Raw genomic sequence first — 22291 nt, forward strand, 5'->3', positions numbered from 1 at the left:
AAATGATGATTGAGTTGTATGGAAAAGTGGAATAAAGTACATGTGAAAGAGAATATAGTACATAGGAAAGTGGAATATAGTACATGGGTGGGGTTTTCAATTTATTTTTAATTAATATAGTACATGAGAAAGTGGGGACCTTAGTAGCCAAAATTAGAAACAGGACTATAATTTTGAGACGCCCGATTTAAAAAACAGGACAATAATTTTGGGACGGAGGGAGTACATATTTAAGCAAATAGTTTTATTTCGGCCACGCCTGGATTGCAAGGGATGCAAGGAATACTGGTAGAAAAGTAAAGTAAAAGTTCTGATTTTTTTTAAAAGCCTTGATTGGGGTATGATTTAAAGGGGGTAATGTATTCCACTTAATACAAGGGTAGCATTACCTAGGTGCCCTCTAGACTAACGTTTCCCCCAAGAAAGATTACTGTCTTCTTCAACCACCACCTCTCTCCTCTGGTCATCTCCATCTTCTCGCTCCTATCTTCGTACACCATCAACCATCAACCACCAGCTCTCACTTCCTCTGTCTTGCTTTCCACCGCGTGGCAAATCCGTCCAGTCACCTAATATCGATTTCTGATAAGCGTGTCGACAACCTTGATTGAAATATAATTGATCTTTCTTTCTCTCTCCTCCAATCTCTTGGATCTGCAAGTTTTTTTTAAAAGATTTTTGGGGAGCAGAGAATGTCCATTTCCGATGGAGCCAGAGATTGATTTGTTCTTTTGGCTGTGGGATGTAATGGACTAAATCAAAATTGCTCTTAAAACCTCTTCGCTTCCTTTCCATTAAGTAGAAGATGTTCGTCCCGTTGTCGTCCCGTTATCGCTTTTGGGTCAATTGGAAACAACCTCTCTGCAATTGCAGGGGTAAGGTTGCGTACACCCGACCCCCCCTTACCCCGCTTCTTGCGGGAGCCTCTTTGAGGCAATGGGTAATGATAATGATAATGATGAATGATTTTTGGGGAGCAGAGCTTTGTTTGCTGGTTTACAGGGTGGTGGGTCGAATTTGAGAGGTGGCAGCTAGGTTGTGGTGGGTTCCAAGTTGTTGGGATCAAATTGGGGTTGTGGGTCGAGAGGAGAGAATTCACCCCAGGAATGATGCCAAACTTTAAGGAAATGAAGAATTACCCCCTTAACAAATGCCTCAGTAGAAATTACCCTTTCAAATTTACTCCCTTAATTAGTTCAGGGAATCCAGACGTGCCCTTAATCTGATTGGATGAATGTCAGATGTAGAAAAGAGTTAAAATTTGTTCTTTGGGCTCCCAATTGATTCTCAATTGGGCCACTAAGTCCAAAGCCCAATGGCTCTAAACAACAGCATCAAACCTACCAATGGCTATTCAGCCATCCATTAAGGCCCAAGGCCCAATAGCAATAAATGACCTATGGGCATTTATTATGCAAACACTATAAATAGGCCGCCAAGGCTCACACCTCAAGGTACGTCCAATTTATCGCCTTAAGACTACTCTTCTAGAGAACTTCTCTAGAATCCGAGCATCGTTCTTACTTAGGCATCGGAGGGGCTTTCCTCGGAAACACCTCCGAGGCTAGTGACTTTGCTCTTGTGCAGGTGAATTCGGACTCGACTCATTCAAGCAAGATCTTCAACACATACGAAAGGGCCTTCATTCGAAGCCCATTGTTTCCATCTTTACAACACCGGAACAATTTGGCGCCGTCTGTGGGGAAGAACACTTCAAAGCCTTTGAAAGACATTAACCACCTCTTTCTGCAAAATGGTTAATGATGTTGTCAACAACAATGATGACGATATGATAGTGCGGTCAGATTCGGAATCTGACGAAGAGGAGCACCCTCAATCAGTGGCGAGGTCACAGCCAAGCAGAGCTACGACCGCCACAAACGCAGGACCTCCGATTCCAACTAGGGAAGAGCTCACTGCGGCCATGACCATCATGCAAAACTTCCTCTTCAATGAGAAGCAGCAAGGATTGGCAAAAGACCGCAGAGAGGAGAGGAGGACCAGGCGAAGGCTGAACGAGCCGCCCAGTGTAGAGGTGTCCAGACCCGAACGAGAGCTCCCTCCCTTGACAGGAACACACCTGACGTCGAGATGGATGGAAAGCACGTGGGACACCCAAAAAAGGGCACAACAACAACCAGATTGGTTTGCAAGACCATCGCCTACTCCAACAGCTCTCCAAAGCGAATCGACTACTCATAACACTCGGATCCGAAGCTCGGTGCTCAGCAGGTTGAGGCCCTCGGTCCACTCAAGGTTAAGACCTTCGATCCATACGAGACTCGGGGTAGGCGAATCAAGCAGATCTGGCGAACGACCCGAGGTCAGTAGCCGAGAATGAAGAAGAGACAGGAGACATGATCGAACCCCTAGCCCCATCGTACGCCCGAACGTTCTAATCACAGAACCTCGGCGAACGAAGGCATCAGGGCTAGACTCGGGAAAAGAATCATGACTCCCACGTCATCCCCTTTCTCGGACGAGCTGATCATGGAAGAAATTCCGAAGGTGAGGCTGCCAGCACACCTGACATATAGCGGAATCACAGATCCGAGGGATCATGTCATCTCCTACGAACAGCAAATGTTCTTGAGCCCCTACTCCGAAGCATGTTGGTGTAAATATTTCCCAACCACGCTAACCGGAGTGGCGGGAGAGTGGTTTAGATCGCTGCCGAAGGGATCGATCAAAAGGTGGAAGAAGCTGAAAAAGAGATTCTGCACACAGTTCGTGAGCAACAATCGCCCCGAGCGAACCACATCAGAACTAACCTCAATCCAACAAGAAAGAGACGAAAGTCTAAGAGAATTCATGGCCGGATTCATGAAGGAATCAACAAACATACCAAACTTGCAGCCAGACGTGGCCATCTTCGCCTTGAAGCACGCGCTCCAGGAAGGGAAATTCCGTGACAAGCTCTCGATGAAAAACCCCTCCAAAATAGCCGACGTGCTCCAAATGGCTGATGCATTCATCAGAACCGAAGAGTTCAACAAAGCTGCTGCAAGGTTGAAAGGATCGTCGGATCCGAGAGACACGAAAAATGTCCAGAGCAAGCCTGAGGGCAGCTCAAGGAAAGGGAAGGAGAAAGTAGGAGTTAGAGAAATGAGCCCGAAGAAAGACGGGAGAAGGGGTGAACTTCAACCCAAGTACGCTAACTACACTCCACTAACTCTGCCCTGAAAGGAAATCTTTAGCCTCAACAGAAATGATGAAAAGTGGAAACTACCTGGGAAGCTCAAGTCCAACCCAGCTCGGAGAAACAAGAACAAATGGTGCGAGTTTCATGATGACTTCGGTCACCACACCGAAGAATGCAACTCGCTGAAAGACAACATTGAGGACCTCGTTCGCCGAGGTTATCTGAAGCAATACTTGTTAGACCGAAGGGAGGAAAAAGAAAAAGCCGCAAGTGGCAAACAACACGAGCAACCCCAGAAAAGGGTCTACGAAGCAACAGGGCACAAGAAGAATGACATCCTAGTGGTGTTCGGGGGACAGAAGTCTGGCCAGGCCAGCAAGAAACACCTAAGAGCTCTCACCCATCGAGTCAAACTTCAGCGCAGTGGGAGACAACCAACCACGCCCCCCGAACATGACCTTCACTGCCGATGATTGCTTCGGAGTCCAGTACAAACATGACGATCCTTTAGTCATTTCCATGGACCTCAATAACCACAACGTACACCGAGTGTTGGTCGACGGAAGAAGTGCCGTCAACATCATCTTCAAAAACTGCTTCGAGCAACTGATCCTCGAGGAGTCAGAGGAAGCATTGACGAAAGTCAGTTACCCCCTGATCGGATTCAACGGATCCGCAGCTATCCCTCGAGGAAAGATCACCCTACCAGTCACAGTGGGCGAAGGCCAAGCAGCAAAAACCCTTCGGGACGAATTTTTGGTGATGGACTGCGACTCCGTATACAACGTAATCATGGGAAGAACCATAATTCACAAGATGCAAGCAGTCCCCTCCACATACCATCAGCTGATGATATACGTCTCGGACGCAGGATTCGCCGAGCGAATTAGAGGTGATCAAGAGGTTGCAAGAAGAATCTGCCACACCGCCGTCCGAAAGCCCAAATTAGGAGACGGTTCCGAGGCGGAGAAAGATGCTCCAGGAGAGGAGAACGAGGCAAAAAGGAGAAAGGCAGGCACGAGCAGCTTATCTCCCGCAGAGGTCGATGCCCGCCCCGAAACCCTATCTCCCGAACCAGATCAAGAAATGGAGGATATCTTCCTCGAGGAGGGTTCAGACAGGAGCGTCCGAATAGGCAAGGGCCTAAGCTCGGGGCTCCGAATCGATTTGATCCAACTGCTCAGGGATCACAAAGACATTTTCGCATGGTCAGCAGCAGATATGCCAGGGATAAATCCGAAGCTGATTTGTCACAAGCTGGACGTCAACGCTGAAGCTCGGCCAATCAAACAAAAGAAGAGGAATTACTTCTCGGAGAAAAACAGAGCCATCGCCGAAGAGGTGAAAAAGTTGCAGGAAGCCGGATTCATCGAGCCATGCATGTACCCAAAATGGTTGGCCAACGTGGTGATGGTCAAGAAAGCAAACAGCTCTTGGCGAATGTGCGTGGATTTCACAGATCTGAACCGAGCCTGCCCCAAAGACTGCTATCCCCTGCCGAGGATAGATCAGTTGGTTGACTCCACCAGCGGCCATGCACTGCTCAGCTTCATGGATGCCTTTTCAGGTTACCATCAAGTGTTCATGCACCCCGACGACAGGGCGAAGACAGCATTCATCACGAGCGCAGGAGTGTTCAACTACAAAATGATGCCCTTCGGCTTGAAAAATGCCGGCGCTACCTACCAGAGGCTAGTTGATCACGTCTTCACCGACCAGAAAGGGAGGAACGTCGAGGTCTATGTGGATGACTCCATCATAAAAAGCATTAAGGAGGAAGACCATGTCAAAGACTTGGCAGAGACCTTCGGAAATCTGAGGAAATACAGCATGAAGCTGAACCCAAAAAAATGTGTCTTCGGGGTGAAGTCAGGGAAGTTCCTCGGATTCATGGTGAGCGAAAGAGGAATCGATGCGAACCCGGACAAAGTCCAAGCAGCGTTGGATCTACCCGAGCCGAGGACCAAGAGAGACGTGCAGCAGGTTAGCCGCACTAACAAGGTTCATATCAAAAGCCTTGGACAAGGGAGCCCCTTTCTTCAAAGCACTAAAACCAAAGAGCCTCCCCGGGGGAGAAGCAGAACCAGTCAAGAAAAAGGGGGTCCCGAGGAAGGTGGACCCCGAGCTGATATGGGAGCAGGAGCAAAAAGAGGCTTTTCAGCAACTCAGAGCCCACCTAGCTCAACTGCCGACACTGGCCAGACCAAAGGAGGGGGAAACCCTGTATCTATATGTCGCAGTCAGCCCTGGAACCGTCAGCGCAGTGCTTCTTCGGGAAGAAGAGAAGAAGCAACAACCAATCTACTTCACCAGCCGAACACTCACAGGGGCCGAAACTCGGTACCCGCTCATCGAGAATGTTGCATATGCAGTGGTGGTAGCTGCACGAAAACTGAGGCCATACTTCGACTCCCATCAGATCACAGTACTGACCGACCAACCACTCGAGAAAGTATTCGACAAAATAGAGAGGTCAGGAATATTGGCTGCCTGGGCCTTCGAACTATCAGAGTTCGGCTTCAAATATCAGCCGAGGACCGCCATCAAGGCACAGGCGTTGGCAGACTTCTTGGCCGAGTGCTCATACCAAGAAATGCTGGATGATACGAAAAGCACTTGGGAGGTCTTCACTGACGGATCTTCCACAGTAAACGGCTCAGGAGCAGGAGTTGTATTAATCCCCCCAACGGGGAAAAGCATAGAGTATGCATTGAAGTTCGGATTCAAAGCAACTAACAACGAGGCCGAATATAAGGCCGCAATCGCAGGGATAGAGCTTTGCTTATCCCTGGAGGCCGAGCATGTTTGCCTCAAAACTGATTCCCAGCTTGTAGCCAACCAGATCCGAGGGGAGTATGAGGCCAAGTGGCCCAACATGACAGCTTACTTAGCGAAAATTAAATCCTTAACGTCAAAGTTAAGATCCTTTGAAGTCATTCTCATCCCCCGAGGACAAAACACGCAAGCAGACGCACTGTCAAAGCTCGCAAGCTCAACACTCATCGACCTAAACAGGTCGGTCCACGTGGAAGTTCACAAAGAGAGAAGCATTGACTTGCCACCCCCCACAGTATGCAGTTTACGTACCGAACCCAGCTGGATGGACGCAGTAATTGCATACAAAGAAAGGGGAGAACTTCCCGAAGATAAGCTACAGGCGAGAAAGCTGAAAAGATTCAACACGTGGTTCATCATCGACGCCGAAGGAGAGCTCATGAGGAAATCATTCTCCGCACCACTGCTAAAATGTGTGGGTCCAACAGACGCTGACTATATCCTAAGAGAAATCCACCTCGGAATATGCGGAAACCACATCGGAGGCAGGACATTGGCACACAAAGCCCTTCGGACCGGATACTAGTGGCCCACTATGGTTTCCGAGGCAAAGCAGATGGCAAGGAAATGCGAGAAATGCCAAAAGTTCGCACCAGCTATCCATCAACCAACTCAAACCTTACAATCAACACTATATCCCTTACCATTCGCACAGTGGGGGTTAGACATCATTGGTCCCTTCCCCTCAACTACGAACCAGAAAAAGTGGTTGATTGTAGGAGTAGACTATTTTAGCAAATGGATCGAAGCCGAAGCTGTCTCCTCCATCACCGAACCTCAGTTCCGCAAGTTCATATGGCAGAACATCATCACAAGGTTCGGCATACCAAGACTGATGGTCTTCGACCACGGGAAACAGTTCGACAACACCCCGCTGCAAAAATGGTGCAAACAGTTCGGCATACACCTAGCTTACTCGGCAGTTTGCCACCCACAAAGCAACGGGCAAGCTGAAGCTGCAAACAAACTCATCCTCAGCGCACTCAAGAAAAGAGTCGAGGATGACAAAAACAAGTGGCTGGAAGAGCTACCCGGAACGTTATGGTCCCTTCGGACCACCGAGAAAGAAGCTACTGGGCAAACACCGTTCCACCTTGTATACGGATCCGAGGCTGTCATCCCTGTGGAAATCGGAACAGAAAGCTTGAGGATCCAGGCATACAACAGGTATGATGGACTCCAAGGAGAAAGCAACAACCTCGACCTACTAGATGAAGCTCGGAACGATGCAAGGACACTCAACGCAGCTTATTTGCAGAGGGTCAACAAGCATTACAATCGAAGAGTCAACGCCAGACCCCTAAAAGTCGGCGATCTAGTACTCAGAAACGCCGCCTCGGTTCAGAAAGGACGGATCCATGGCAAACTCTCAGCCACCTGGGAAGGACCATACATCATGCATTCCGAAAAAAGGCCAGGCACGTTTATGCTGAAACAGTTAGATGGAACAATCTTGAAGAACCATTGGAATACCGATGTTCTCAAGAAGTATTTTGTATGATCTCTGTCTGTAAACCAAGTAAGTTGTTTAATGAGAAGAGGAAAGCCGTTTGGCGCCATGTGTTTCATTAAACCTATCTCTATATTTCAAATTCATTGTCCTTTTATATATACATGCAGCCTCGGATCTGATCAATCCGAGACTAAAAGCAGGTTGACTTTGCCCATTCCTTGATAAAATGCAAGAAATGACCAAATCATACACTTCGGGGAATCGTCCAGAATCCTCGGATTCGCGATACCCAGATAAACCTTGTTCGCAACAAACAGTCGCTCGAATCAAGTTATAAAACTTCGGCTCAGATCCACGGATCACCAAAGTCATAACTAAGAGGCAGACTAGCGATCTCTTGCCCAAGTTTCCGAACCACAAGAGATCGGAAGAACAATTCAGACCTCTGAGCAGATCGACGGATTTGAAGAGTCTGGAAATTAAAGAGTCTCTTAGCAGATCTACGGATTTGAAGAACTCGCAAAATTAAAGAGTCTCTTAGCAGATCTACGGATTTGAAGAACTCGCAAGATTAAAGAGTCTCTTAGCAGATCTACGGATTTGAAGAACTCGCAAGATTAAAGAGTCTCTTAGCAGATCTACGGATTTGAAGAACTCGCAAAATTAAAGAGTCTCTTAGCAGATCTACGGATTTGAAGAACTCGCAAAATTAAAGAGTCTCTTAGCAGATCTTCGGATCAAAGGATCCCTCAGCAAATCCACAAAGAAAAGCTCGAGAGTTACAAGTTCAAAGGCAGACTTAAAACTTCGGAAAACACAAAAAAATTGAAAAGAGACAGCCAAGTAACGAACATTCATTTTTTATTCAATATTCGGGGGAAGTACAAATACATCAAACCAACTCGGGACACACCTGAGGACCCTCAAAAATTGAAAAGAAAATGAAACAGTTAAAATCGGCAGCCATCAACAGATAATACCGGCCTACCGAAGTACTAAAAAGCAAAAAGAAACAAGTACAACGCAGCGCTGAGGCAAAAGGGGGAAAGGCAAGCACACATTCGGAAGTCCTCAACTGGAACCGACCGACTCTGAAGAAGACGACTGCCCGAATCCCTAACTCTTGGGAGTCTCAGGAGCAGCCCCTAGGGGAGCATCCTTCGAAGAACCCCCGGCAGTAGTGTCACCTTCGGAATCCGCCTTCTGGGCCAGAGCCACTGCAAGAGCAGCTTGGCGTTCGGCTTCAGCTTCGTCTCGGTCAGCCTGGCATTCCACCAAGTGATCCTGGGCCCGCATCCAGAGAGGAACTTTCTCATTCCAAGGGAAATGAGACATGTGCTTCGCAAACATGCGCCGAGCACCCAGGATACCATTCCAATACTGCTCTCTACACTGATCAGCAGTATAGAGGTCAGCTCGTTCTTGCTCCAACTTCCGAATGGTCTCATCCTTCTCTCGGATCGTCAGCTTAAGAACAGGCACCTTGTCAGCTTGGTTCTGAATCATCTCCCGATTCTTGACGAACTGCTGAAGCCTCACCTCCGCATCCTTACTCTCCTTATCAGCCGCCTCAAATTTAGACGTCATCTCCTTGAGAAGTCTGTCTTTTTCTTCAAGTTCGCTCGCAAACTTGGCGGCCATATCCTTCTTCTCCTTGTCGAAGGAAGCTATTTTTTCAGCATCCTCTTCGACTCGGAAGGTGAGCTTACCAACCTCGGCCCCGATCTGCTCAGCGGTAGCTCTAGCCTCGCGACTGTACTTAAGGTACAGCTGCTTGACTTCCACAAGCTCGGAGAGGAGCTGCCCAGCCTTCTGGTCCAAGATAGGAATATCACGAGCATAAGCCTCCTGATATCTCCTCAATTGTCTCTCCTCAACCGAGCTACACTCGGAAGCGAACGAGGACCAGAAGACAGCCTGGGAGCGAAAGAAAGATGAGAAAGAGTAGGAAAAACATAAGACAAAGACACAAATCAAAGAGCAATCCAACACTTACCTCATTCAGGTAGTACTGGGCCATCATAGCCGGATTCCTCTCTTCAGCTCCAGGAACCCTCCACTGCGGATTGGCCCGAAGTAGATTCTCCCGAGCAGCTTCGGGACCCACTAAAGATCCCACGTGAGCCAGGGGGTTCTCTCCCAAAACCGGAGCCCTAGCAAACCGAGCCATCGCCTCCCTTACTTCCTCGGGGATCCGTTTCAGCGGAACATCCGAGCAAGGGTCAGCATGGATCAACCTGTCCAGGGCCGAAGTCGAAGTAGACCCCAAAGTTGAATGACGCCTTTTCCTCGTCAGACCCTGTTCGGGCTGCTCCTCCTCAGCAGAGGGAACATCCTTCTCAGCCTCGGGAACCTCAACATCGGGGCCTGTGAGATCCACCATCTCCTTATCTGGACTTCTTTCTCTTTCGAGAGGAACGTCAGCAGATTCCTTCTTCTCCTCGGCCACGATAGGGACATCCGAGCCAGGAACATTGTCGTTTTCGATCGCCTCCATCACCTTGGTGATATCCTGGACCTCGATCCCTAAAGCAGTAGACGGCTTCAGCGGAGAAGGGATGGTATCTTCCTCAGCCATCGGTTGATCCACGGGTGGTAATTCCGCAACCACCACACTCTTTAACTTCTGCCCTGGCAAGGGCATGAAGTGAAGAAGGTTCTTAGGAGGAGGCATGTCTTCCGAAGCCGTTTCCTACAAAACAAGCGTTCAAAGATCAGCTTCGGAAAAGGAAAAGACGGACTACAAGAGCAAATACCTTCTCCGAGGACTGAGAAACCTTCGCCTCTTCAGATGCGCAGAAGACTTCAGAAGAGTGCTACCCTTCCTTTTACTTTGATCCTAAGAAAAGGAGACAAAGGATCAATAAATTCAGAAGAAGACAAAAGAAAATAAAGGAAAAAGGCGAAGTACCCGGTTCCTAGATAAAGAGATATCTATCCGAGCCGGGGATGAAAACGAAGGAACGGCGCGCGGCACAACGTCAGTCTCAGGACCCTAGAAAGATGGTCCAGGACCAAGACGTTAGCCGACGGCCAACAAAAGAGGAAGAAAAGACAAACAAAAACCGAGCCGATAAAAACACTCACCGGATCCGAAGTTGTCCTTAAAACAGGAAGCACGACCTTCATTGGAACAGCTTCGGAAGAGAAGGCAGAATCCCACGGATCAGCTCGAACTTCGGATATCCGAGCAACACCCGAAGGAGACAACACGTAATCCTTCAGGCGAGGATTACGAGGGTTTTCTTTCCCGAACTTGTAATCAGGAGCCGAGTCGTGAATAGTTTGCAGATCCAAAGAAATGCCCAAAATCTTAGGATCAAGACAGCTAAAGCCGTACTCTGCAAAAACAAATTACAAAACGAATCAGTAAAACGAAGCAAAAAAGAGGAGGACAAACTCACTGAAACACGGTCCCAGCCGAAAGACACCTACCCCTGTCAAAAATCCCGCTGAGACCGGCGACAGCAAGAATGTCCTCCCGCAACATGTAGTTAAGGTTCGGGAGCCAGCTAGACGGCAGTTTATAGTTATCCTCCCGAGCCAAGAACCACTGGAGGAGATCCACGTAGTGTTGATGGTTCCAATCCGGAGCAGCCACCCCCACCATGTCAGGATCAGGAGTCACGAACCACTTGGGAGGGCGATAGAAATCGGGGTGATTCGGATCCGTCGGCACGCGAACAAGCAACCACTCCGTCTTCCATTTATGGTCGGAGCTTAGGTAAGGGTATGCCGTAATGTAGTTCGGCTCCCCTCTCCTTCGGGACTTTTTGTTGATGATGGTCCACCAACCATACCCATCACCCTTGGAAGCATGGTTGAAAGACAGATCGTGGAGATCCCGAAAAACGGAGACAGAGCAGGGAAAGTTAACAAAGTCGCACACCCATCTAAATCCGATGATGTGCCTCATAGACTTGGGTGTAAGCTGGGCCAAACTGATGTTGTACGACACCAGGAGCTCGGAAATGAACGGATCCAAGGGAAAGCGGAGACCGTTCTCCAAGTGATGAGTGTACACAGAAATGAACCCCCTCGGCGGATGAGTCACCCGAGGACGCTCCTGATCGGGAAGTTCACACCAGTACCCCAAGGCATGCTGGATTCCGTATAGCTCCTCGGCCTTCCGATGGTAGTTCCCCAGCTTCGCCTCCACTAACCAGTCACCACTGACCGATTTCTCCAACGGACCATCGATCTTGGTGGTCTCATGCAAGATCGGAGCATACTTACCCTTCAGATCAGCTTCAGTCCAATGAACTGGAAACTCAGGGTAAGGACGACGGACACCCGAAGAACCAGCTTTCTTACCAGAAGCAGCGCGTTCAGACACGCCAGACCCGCCAACAGCGCCATCTTTGGAGGCGTCCCAACCAGTCGAGCGTTTCTCCACCGGTTTCTCCGAAGGCCAACCCCTCGAAGTTTTCTGTACCCTTCCCGAAGGCACATCTTCCCTCTCACTAGAGGAGCCAACGACGAACTTACTTTTGCCCTTATTCTTTGCCATGGTTGCGAATTCTCGGTCGAGGGTTTAGATTGAGGAGTAGAGAAAAAAACGAAAAAGCAAGGGAAATTCAGAAACAAGTTACCTTTTTCCGAAGCGGAATCCGCCGACAAAACGAACGACACAAGTTCCCGAAGTCTAAAGCTGGCTGAATTTCGTAGATCTGAAGAAACTCGAAAACTGCGATCGCTGGAAAAAGAGAGGAAGTTTGTTTAAAAGAGAGAGAAAGTAAAGTTTGAAGGAAGCTTGGCGCCCAGTATTTATAGAAAAGGGAAGCACATCAACTTCTTTTCAAACCCACGATCTCCACGACACAATGCAAATCCCAACACTTGTCATCAATGCAAATCATCCCTTTTCAAAAAAGAGAGGGAACTTTTGGACTTCTGACAATTGGAAACCCACCCATTTAATTCTAAATGGACCGGGTCTGGGGGGCATGTTGTTTGGGCTCCCAATTGATTCTCAATTGGGCCACTAAGTCCAAAGCCCAATGGCTCTAAACAACAGCATCAAACCTACCAATGGCTATTCAGCCATCTATTAAGGCCCAAGGCCCAATAGCAATAAATGACCTATGGGCATTTATTATGCAAACACTATAAATAGGCCGCCAAGGCTCACACCTTAAGGTACGTCCAATTTATCGCCTTAAGACTACTCTTCTAGAGAACTTCTCTCTAGAATCCGAGCATCGTTCTTACTTAGGCATCGGAGGGGCTTTCCTCGGAAACACCTCCGAGGCTAGTGACTTTGCTCTTGTGCAGGTGAATTCGGACTCGACTCATTCAAGCAAGATCTTCAACACATACGAAAGGGCCTTCATTCGAAGCCCATTGTTTCCATCTTTACAACACCGGAACATTTGTTATCAGCTAGCATAGAAAACAGTTCTTTTTTTCTGGGAAAGTTTATAGAGAAGAATTTTCAGAAGAGGTTCAACATAGAGCCTTCTTCCAATGGAACCAGAATGGACTGTTGTCATGATCCTCCTTTGATGAAAAAAGAAAGTCCACTGTAATATGCACTAATTTTGCAAATAAATTAAATTTGCTACCTTGCTGGTCTTCTGAAGGAAGTGGCGAAACAGTCTTGCTCAGTAGCAAAAAGAAGTTGAAATCATGGATTTAAATCAAGATCATTCTATTAAGTGAAGTCACTCTGCATTTACGCTATGTAAAGGAAATTTTGCTAAGGATTTCAAGTTCGGTGATATGTTTTTTCTAACATGTGTTTTAAAATCACACCGAATTTCCATGCATTAACTTACAGCAGCTAGAATCTGTTACTAAAGCTGTTATGTTTAGTGGCTCAAGTCACTACGAATATTGAGACCTCTAACCTCTATTTTCTTAAAAGAAAAAGGAGCTATAAAATGATGAGCACAGTCCAATATTTTAAGTATAAATCGAAAGCATGGTCCAGTATTTCTCGGATTTAAATGATAAAGTGGATTCTTTTTTCTTCCACTTGCCAGTTTACAACTTTACGTTGATGGCTGTCAAATACAGCGTAACTCTTGCGAGATGATACATCACCATCAGTTGGTGGGTCTTGAAAAAACTTGTGAGGCACCGATAGCATAAATCACAGCCAAAGTTTCTGAAAACCTAATTTGTAGCTTGTATTATTCTTTCTCTAAAAACTCCAGCTTCTGCAGTAAGAATAGATTATAGTTGTATAGAGTCCTGTTTTTCTTGTACTAAAATATCTGGCTGTCTCTTCTTCGAGTCTAGCGATGTTAATTGTAAAATTGTATCCTATGACAGTTTGGTCGTTCCTTAATTTCTCTCTTGTTTTGGGGCACTATTAACTTAGAAGCTATTGACTAGCCTATGCTATTTAGTTTACAAATTCTCTCTTCTTTTCGGGCACTAGGGGGCTTAGATACAAAAAGGAAGTCCTCGCTACCATCTTCTTGGATTCCATGATTTAACAGCAGACAGTTTGGAAAAAAACGGCCTAATGTGCTGAGATGCTTTCTGAATTGAAAATTATGGAACCAATATTTCATCAGAGAACTAGAGGATATGTTAACACTTCCTAGAAAGCTGGTATGCTGCAGATTTTGATTCCAAAGAAGACAGTTGCTTTCTTTCTTAGTTTTCATCAAAATAAACTTCTTCTGGACTGAGTACATATAGCACATGAAGATATATTTGACCAACATGTATGGCAATGCGAAGTAAAAAAGTTGATAAGTTGTATTCTTGGTGTATTGGTAAGTGGTCAATTTTATAGAATCCAAATAGGCTCTATTAAGCCGTTCCCTTGTTGGGTGGCCTTCAAGACAAAATTTTCGAATGCGTTAACTGAAGTGTCCATATTTTCTCAAATTGGTACCTTTACTGTTTTCTAACTGCAAAGCCTTGAGATGAGTGGCTGATGCTGCTGCTAAATTACCAGTGAGCTACCGTCCAAAACGTTTCCCAAGAAACAGCCAATTGTCTTACCTTATAGTAGCAAGGATAAGGATGCATTCACTCGATTAATCAGAATTTGGCCATAGTTTTAAGCCTTGTATGGTAGGTGGCTGCGTCATTTATATCTCTTGATGGTTATTATTATTTTTTACTCTGAAAGGAGGGGAAGATTGCAATTTTGTGACATTATGCATAAGTATCATTTTGACTTTATACTATGTTCATGCTGATTTGTTCCTTCCCAAGTAACTAATAATCCTACTATACAGAAAAATTTATGTACGGCCGGACCAGATACTCTCTTGTACTTAAATATCCACCGACTCAAAATACAAAGATTGTTTTACTGGTTGTCTGTTGGTAAATGTATTTTCTAACTTCTAGCATTTGCTGCTTTAAACCAAATGATCGCAGGTCGTTTTTGATACTCTGAGAAAGTTTGATGGAAAGGAATACAGGCAGATAATTCCAGGAGAATATACACAAATGGCTGGTCGTGCTGGCAGAAGAGGGCTTGATAAATTTGGAACAGTTATAATAATGTGCCGTGATGAGATTCTGGAAGAACGAGATCTGAAACACGTCATTGTTGGACATCCCACCAGACTTGAATCTCAGTTCCGACTAACTTATATTATGATTCTGCATCTACTTCGTGTTGAAGAATTGAAGGTTGGTCTTATGAAGTGTAATTTATGGGACAATTCAACATATGCAATCATCTGTGTTATATTTGACTTTTCTAGTTGGAAACATACAGAATTACAGATTAACAATTAGATCGTGTAGGAGAAATTATTATTTTACACATTTCTTTGTTCATGTCTTTGAGTTTAAAATTCTTGATTGAGGTGGTCTGTTTTTATTCATTCATGAACTAATTAATTGTTATGGTGATTACTCCGAATTCTGAAGCATGTAATGTCACATGTATGTTGTTCTTTGCAATTGAAGTTTAACGATGTTGATTTTGTAACATTATCAGTTAGGTAGTTAGTAGGAAAGATCCATACTTACGATTCTGTGTGTAAATTTTTTTGCTCATCTCAAAAATGGTTGATGAAAAAATAATTCTTGGTATAGAAATCAAATAAGGTTTATTTTGTTAGCTCTTAGCTCTAAACAATAAACATAGATTCTAACATTTTCAGCCATATTATGTCCTCTTTTGATGTTGTGAGTTTATATTATGCAGGTAGAAGACATGTTAAAAAGAAGTTTTGCTGAATTTCATTCTCAGAAGAAACTTCCTGAAAAGCAACAACTTCTGATGGTAAAGCTTTCACAGCCCACAAAAACAATAGAGTATGTTCCTTTTCTCGAAAGAAGCTTACATTTCTTAAAGACTGGTTTAGTACCACCGTGCTTTACTCAAATTCTTGCCCAGTCCGGAGGTGTTGGCCTATATTGAACTAGTCTCATATGCACAAGATGCGTGCGAATATTAGAATTAGATTTGTGTTATTACATTTTAACTTGAAATGATTTGTTAAAATATTGTACGCATTTAACGTGAAATAATATGTAAACAAAATTATTCAAAGCTTTGTCTAAAGAAAAAATTTACGTATTATATTTAACAAACATCAAACCAGTCAACAACGTAATAACAAAGTAAAGCACAATATTTCAGCTTAACCTGTTTTATTTTCCTCAATAAACTTGGTCAACAATTGTTTATGTGTCGTCCTCTTTTCCCAAATTATTAACCTTAACAAACATACATTATAGAGTTCCCTCAAAAAATATATGTTATGAAGGAGATAATTAAGAAGCAATTATAATTGTTTGGCTTTTTCCCCTCATTTATTACTTTCCTGTTATTATATGATTCCCTCCTTGTTATTTGACTAATCATCCCAAATAATTTTATTTATTTATTTAATTATCATTGAGGACATTATAGTCTATTCTATAGGGGGACACCAAAGTCCATTTACGTTAATGACCTAAGGAGTTCCCTTATGGGATAGAGATTTAAGTGGAAGGCCTCTAGGTGAATACGGCAGACGACATTATAAACATAATGATGCCGATACCATCTCTTCACATGTTTTCTATCACTTTTATTTTTATTTTCAAGGTATGTGAATAATCATAGTTACGTGCTACTACCTCCGTTTTATAAAGATTTTTACGGTTACTATTTGCACAAATATTAAGACAAAAATGAGAAAATTGGTTGAATATAATAAAATATGGATAAAGTAAGATAAATGTGTAAAAAAGTGGGTGAGTGTAAGAAAAAAATGAATAAAAGTAAGAAAACAGTGAGTGGAAAATTGTAAATATTGTGGGGTAAGAAGGGTAACGTAACAAATTTTCATGTCCATAAGTAGAATAAAACAAAGTGTAAAGAACATTATGAAACGAATTAAAACGGAAAGTGTAAAGATCATTTTGAAATGGTGTAGTATGTTACTTTGACTCCTCATTTTAGCTCAAGTGTCCGTGTTGGGTCCTCGACACTCGGACATGGATATGAAAACTCCGCATTTCATTATGGACTAAAGTCATGGAAAATTTTCATAATTTAGGCGAGTCAGACACTTGGACCATATCCGCGTCCGACACTAGTCATGCTTGGGAATTGCAAGGTAGTCCTCCTATGTTCCAAATGGATGAAAGAACCTTTTACTTGTCGTAAGTGTCATGAGTAGACTTGGATTTTCTTGTCCAAGTATCATAAAATTAAGAAGTCAAGCCGTGGGATAGGAAAGTGAAGTTGTAAGTTGTTAAGGTTATTTAGAGAAACACACACATGTATGATCTAATGAGTTTATATGGTTGAGATATCAAAGTGAATTAATGATTTCCTATTGGAAAGAAAACCAAGAAAGGAAAAATGGTAAAGTTGATGTGTTACTTGACAAGGTTTAGGGGACCCAAGCTATCTACATTATTTCTGAGAATTTACAATTTTTTTTGTTGAAATTTTTTACCTACTCCCTTTACCCGAGTGCCTTCTACTTCTAATAGACTTTTCTGTAAAGAAGCTTCAATCCATCTCACGGTAAATACTTAATGACCTAGGAGGCCTGGATGTCTCCCTTGTTTGGTCTAGTAGTAATACATGCCTGGTGCACCTATGAAAACTTCCTATTCATATACAGAGTATGTAGTTCTTGAATAATGAGTTTATCTGCATTGGGTTATCAACAGGAAACATTTACTCTAAAATGAACTTGCAAGCTTGGTGCTATTATGTGGACAAGAAAGGGGTCTATGCTATCTTTAATTATGGTAGCATGATGTGGTTAGAAATCATGATAAACAGAGACTAACATCTCGCTCCCCTCCCTCTAGCTCTGCTCTCTCTATATGAAATACCTGATACAGTTTCCTGAAGCAGGAAATTCTGACTAATGGTTGGTTTTCTTGTAGATGTATAAAGGGTGAACCATCTATTGAGGAATATCTTGAGATGTATACAGAGGCTGAGGGTTATTCAAACCAGGTAACAGAGGGTGTCATGCAGTCTCATACCGCGCAGCAATTTCTTGTGCCTGGAAGATTGGTAGTAGTTAAATCTCAAACGGTGAGTTCTTAATGAGAAAACACAGCTTCCATCACTTCAGATTACTTTTCTTGGAGCTAGTGCCGATATCGTGTCTAATGTATTAGCTCTTTGTCATCTTCTTTTGACACTTTCGGAATCTGTGTACTCTTTGTGAGCTTTTTCCTTTCCACTTCAGATTATTGTCTAGTGCCCACTCAACCGTCTGTTTTGCTATATTTTTAGAAGTTTTTAAACCAACAGAATATATTGATAAAAAAGGAACATGTATCTTTTGAATTTTTTAGCACAGAAAATAGAGGCTTATCCTCATTGGATAAAAGCAGTTGGGTGTAGTAGTGTCATCTTGTTTTTGTCCTCCTCTTACATACAGTTTCATCCCTTTTGGTAGAGCCGTAGAGGTTACGTGGCCTTAGTAAAGCTTTGACATTCAACTGCCAAGATGTTTGGTGAATGGGCCCGGAATGCTGATGGCATCCAAGCATAAATTTAAGAAACCATACATGTCCCAATATCCATGATGTTTGTGTTAGCTGAAAGTGTGAATTTCCACGCGATTTTATGCAACCTGTCATCCTTTACTTTAAAATGTGGTGCTTTGTGATTAGTAACGTTGTCTTCCCTGTCCATGATCTACAGTTTCAGGATCATTTACTAGGGGTGGTAGTGAAAGCACCTTCAGCCAACTTGAAAAAGTACTTAATTTTAGTGCTGAAACCTGATTTACCTCCAACAATGCAATCCCCCGCTAGCAGTGGTGAGATTCTTGACATAGGGAGTAACAAATCTGGAGAAGGCTTCTTTGTATTACCCAAGGGTAAACGTGGTTTAGACGATGAATACTGTTCTTCTGTCACTGCTCGCAAGGGATCTGGTGTAGTCAACATAAAATTGCCTTACCAGGGAGTGGCTGCTGGTGTGAACTATGAGGTCAGAGAAGCAGACAGTAAAGAGTTCATTTCCATCTGCAATTGCAAAATAAAGATTGACCAAGTTCGGCTTCTTGAAGACGTTAGCACTGCTGCCTATTCAAAAACTGTTCAGCAAATTTCTGAAAAGAAATCCAATGGGAGTAAATATCCTCCAGCTTTGGATCCTATAAAGGGTATGTCCAGTTGTCATCCTCCTTTCTGTACAGCTAAATGAATATAAGATTTATATGCATTTCGTAACCATGTTTCTTTACCAATTGTCAATTGGAGAAATTGGAAGTTGGATCTCACAATAACCTCTCCCCTGATAGGGAAAAATAAAATTAAAAAGGGAGGTTGGATGGAGGGGACAAGGAGTCGAGGAAACAAAAAGCCGTGCAATTATTAACCTCATTGTTACTCTATGATTATGATTCAGATCTGAAGCTGAAAGATGTGACCCTTGTTGATGCATACTATAAATGGAACAAGATATTGCAGAATATGTCTGAGAACAAGTGCCATGGATGTATAAAGTTAGATGAACATATGAAGTTATTTAAGGAGATATTCAAGCACAGAGAGGAAGTCAATGAGTTGAAGTTTCAAATGTCTGACAAAGCACTTCAACAGATGCCTGACTTTCAGGGGCGGGTATGACTGGTTACCTATGTTCTGTTTAGGTTTTGTTGCAAAGAAATCAACTGATTATTGTTATATTCTTCTATTCTGTTTTGAACAGATAAACGTCCTGAAGGAAATCGGTTGTATAGATGATGACCTTGTGGTTCAGATCAAAGGCCGTGTTGCTTGTGAAATGAACTCCGGAGAGGAGCTTATATGCACTGAGTGTTTGTTTGAGAACCAGTTAGAGAACCTGGAACCAGAAGAAGCAGTTGCTGTAATGTCTGCATTTGTTTTTCAGCAGAAGAATACTTCTGAGCCTTCTCTAACTCCCAAGCTATCTGCTGCAGTACGGAGGTTAGCACCTACTATGCTCATTGAATTTACTCTTGAATTCATCCATGTATCTATTAGATTCCAGTGTAGGTCGAGATAATGGGGAAGGAATGGGTGGTCTCAGGTAGATGGAAAGATAATGGGGGATAGGAGGACTTTAGTGTAAGAGAGCATGCTATGGAATGAAGAAAGGAAGGAACTGTACAAGCTGTTGGCGCTGGTTGGGGGGTGGGAGGACTTGCAAGAGACGAGGTTTTAGCTGTGTCTAGACTTCTCATGATCGCACTGTACACCCTTAAATAAGTTTCTACCTTAAGAAACCCATTGACCTTGTTCTTGTCTCTTGTTATATCTAAATTTTTCTTAGTTTGATTCCTAAATTAAATCTTTGTGTAGATTATATGATACAGCTATCACACTGGGCCAGTTACAGGAAGGGTTTAAAATCCCAGTTAACCCTGAGGAGTATGCTCGAGAAAATCTTAAGTTTGGTCTTGTTGAAGTGGTTTATGAATGGGCAAAGGTAAATATTTTTCTGCTGATGGTCACATGAAATTGTCTAATTAGACTTAATTGCTTCCATGGTTCCTTAGAAAACTAAAGTTTTGATGCATCTTTGTGACAGGGCACGGAATTTGCTGATATTTGTGAGCTGACAGATGTTCCTGAAGGCTTGATAGTGAGGACCATTGTTCGACTTGATGAAACTTGTCGAGAATTCAGAAATGCTGCAGCTATTATGGGAAATTCTGCTCTATACAAGAAAATGGAAGCTGCTTCAAATGCCATAAAACGTGATATCGTCTTTGCGGCTAGCTTGTACATCACAGGAATCTAACTCTGACATGTCACAAAAGAATTTTCTAATGGGATCTCCAATGTGGCAGGTACATGAAGGTACATTAAGTAAAAGTAGGATTAATGACATTGTTAGAAAACTCATCCCTGTATGTTACTGGTAATGAGTGATCATCATTCATCACACTGGGAGATCTGTAGAAAATTTCAATTATGATAATTTTATTGGAATGTAGTCGTTTAAAATTTCAGTTCAATATGATGAACTTTATTAATAATAGCTGTGTTATTTGTGAAATACTCGGTACTTATCCGGAATTAGTTATCAATTGTTTGAACCCATTAAAAATCATCATATGCAGCTAGTAGAATTAGTGGCAAAATACATAATCTTATTTTTCAGATACCAAGACGTTTTACAAGATCTCCTACTAGCAGCAACAGATAGCAGCTTCTTTAGTAAATAAACCTTGAATCATGAAGTAGTAAAAGATTTTACAAGCACTTTCACTAGCAGCAATAAACCCAGCCCTATCTTTAACTTAGTTCTCGCTCCTGCTTGGCTTGTCAGAAATGGGTGCGACCTGTATCAATTACAATTTTATCATTTAAAACCTGCATCTGCATACGTTACTGCACATAATAATGAACCGAGGTTCTGCGTTACCTGATCGTCTGCAGACGGTATCCAGTCGTTGGTTGCTGGATTTCCCTTTGAAGCACCATGATGACTAAGGTCCAGGTCAGGAGCAATGTAGTAAGATTTTCCATTGTCATTCTCCATCTTGATAAACCCTTTTCCTGTCTGAAAAGTGAAAACATATATTTATCAGTTCATCATACAAAACTTTATCCAATCCAATCCAATCCAATCCAAACAAATATATCAAAGTCTGAAATCGACCTTATTCAATCTAAATTGAAATTAAGAAATTGCATACCGTGTGATGTTGCTTATCCACACAATTAAGATCCTTGTAATAATCTGTCTCTATAAACTCCTCACTCACTTGGCTTCCATTCTTGTACTCTACTTTCTACAACCACCCAAAAAAATTAAAAAGGTGATCAAATGTATACTAGCTACTAATTCATATTTACTAGTAGAATGCATGAAATAAGAGTTTGATGAGCACCTCTTGATCATTTTCGAGGCGTTGAAACTCGGCATATTCAGGGATGATGTTGGAAGTGTTATTAACATCAATATAATTGGTGGAATACTCGCTTCGTTGAGGCTTAGTGTGACGTTTAGGAGCTAAGCCATGAAAATATTCCTTGGTTTCTTCCTCTATTTTCTCTTCTTCCTCTTTGCTCAAGTGTGTATCACTCCTGCTTGGCATTCTAACAGACTCCATCCCTCTTTTCTCTCTGAGTTGACAGAAGATAAGGTTTGAGGTTTTTTAACAACCAAAGGAAGATATTTTCTAAGTTGGTTGGGATTTGGAAATATCAACCAACAACTTCTTCGTATTGAAATTATGTCATTCTACCGAGTGGCTGTATTTGTTCATGTGCTCTTTGCATTCGTCACAATCATTGGTCCCATATCTACATGATTATATTGTCATGATGATTATCCCACTGGTTTGATTTTAACCCGACGGTAAATTGACGGGTTAGGATAAGGTTTTCAACCTAATTGGGTTGATGAAACACGACTCATTTATTAAAATGGGTTACCCTTTCAATTGCGAGGCTAGTGAAAAAAAATATTCTAACCCGTCAATTTCCCGTTGATCTTA

At 43.2% G+C, this 22291-nt stretch overlaps 2 protein-coding genes across 2 annotated transcripts in view; one reads left to right on the forward strand and one right to left on the reverse strand.

Annotated features, from left to right (window-relative positions):
* The window catches only part of LOC110792682 (DExH-box ATP-dependent RNA helicase DExH11), a 38286-nt gene extending 17442 nt beyond the window's left edge, over positions 1-20844 (forward strand). The window contains exons 16-23 of the mRNA XM_021997500.2: positions 14775-15032; positions 15556-15665; positions 17745-17898; positions 18517-18982; positions 19228-19442; positions 19531-19769; positions 20145-20271; positions 20374-20844. Of these exons, the coding sequence (XP_021853192.1) occupies positions 14775-15032; positions 15556-15665; positions 17745-17898; positions 18517-18982; positions 19228-19442; positions 19531-19769; positions 20145-20271; positions 20374-20586 (1782 nt within the window). The 3' untranslated portion in view covers positions 20587-20844. The remainder of the gene's footprint in view (positions 1-14774; positions 15033-15555; positions 15666-17744; positions 17899-18516; positions 18983-19227; positions 19443-19530; positions 19770-20144; positions 20272-20373) is intronic.
* Positions 20845-20917: 73 nt separating this feature from the next.
* On the reverse strand, positions 20918-22020 carry LOC110792683 (uncharacterized). The gene is made up of 4 exons (XM_021997501.2): positions 21683-22020; positions 21488-21583; positions 21214-21351; positions 20918-21130 (listed from the first exon to the last, which is right to left on the reverse strand). The coding sequence occupies exons 1-4, from the start codon at positions 21902-21904 to the stop codon at positions 21089-21091; spliced, it is 498 nt and encodes a 165-aa protein (XP_021853193.1). The 5' UTR covers positions 21905-22020; the 3' UTR covers positions 20918-21088.
* Positions 22021-22291: the final 271 nt, after the last annotated feature.

The sequence above is a fragment of the Spinacia oleracea genome, chromosome 6 (assembly GCF_020520425.1).
Source record: "Spinacia oleracea cultivar Varoflay chromosome 6, BTI_SOV_V1, whole genome shotgun sequence".
Lineage (NCBI taxonomy): Eukaryota > Viridiplantae > Streptophyta > Magnoliopsida > Caryophyllales > Amaranthaceae > Spinacia > Spinacia oleracea.

Coding starts and splice junctions, on each gene's coding strand:
- LOC110792683 (XM_021997501.2), bottom strand. CDS start 21,904: ATGGAGTCTGTTAGAATGCCAAGCAGGAGTGATACACACTTGAGCAAA. Junction 21,584..21,682: donor GCCTCGAAAATGATCAAGAG/GTGCTCATCAAA, acceptor GGGTGGTTGTAG/AAAGTAGAGTACAAGAATGG. Junction 21,131..21,213: donor TACCGTCTGCAGACGATCAG/GTAACGCAGAAC, acceptor TAATTGATACAG/GTCGCACCCATTTCTGACAA.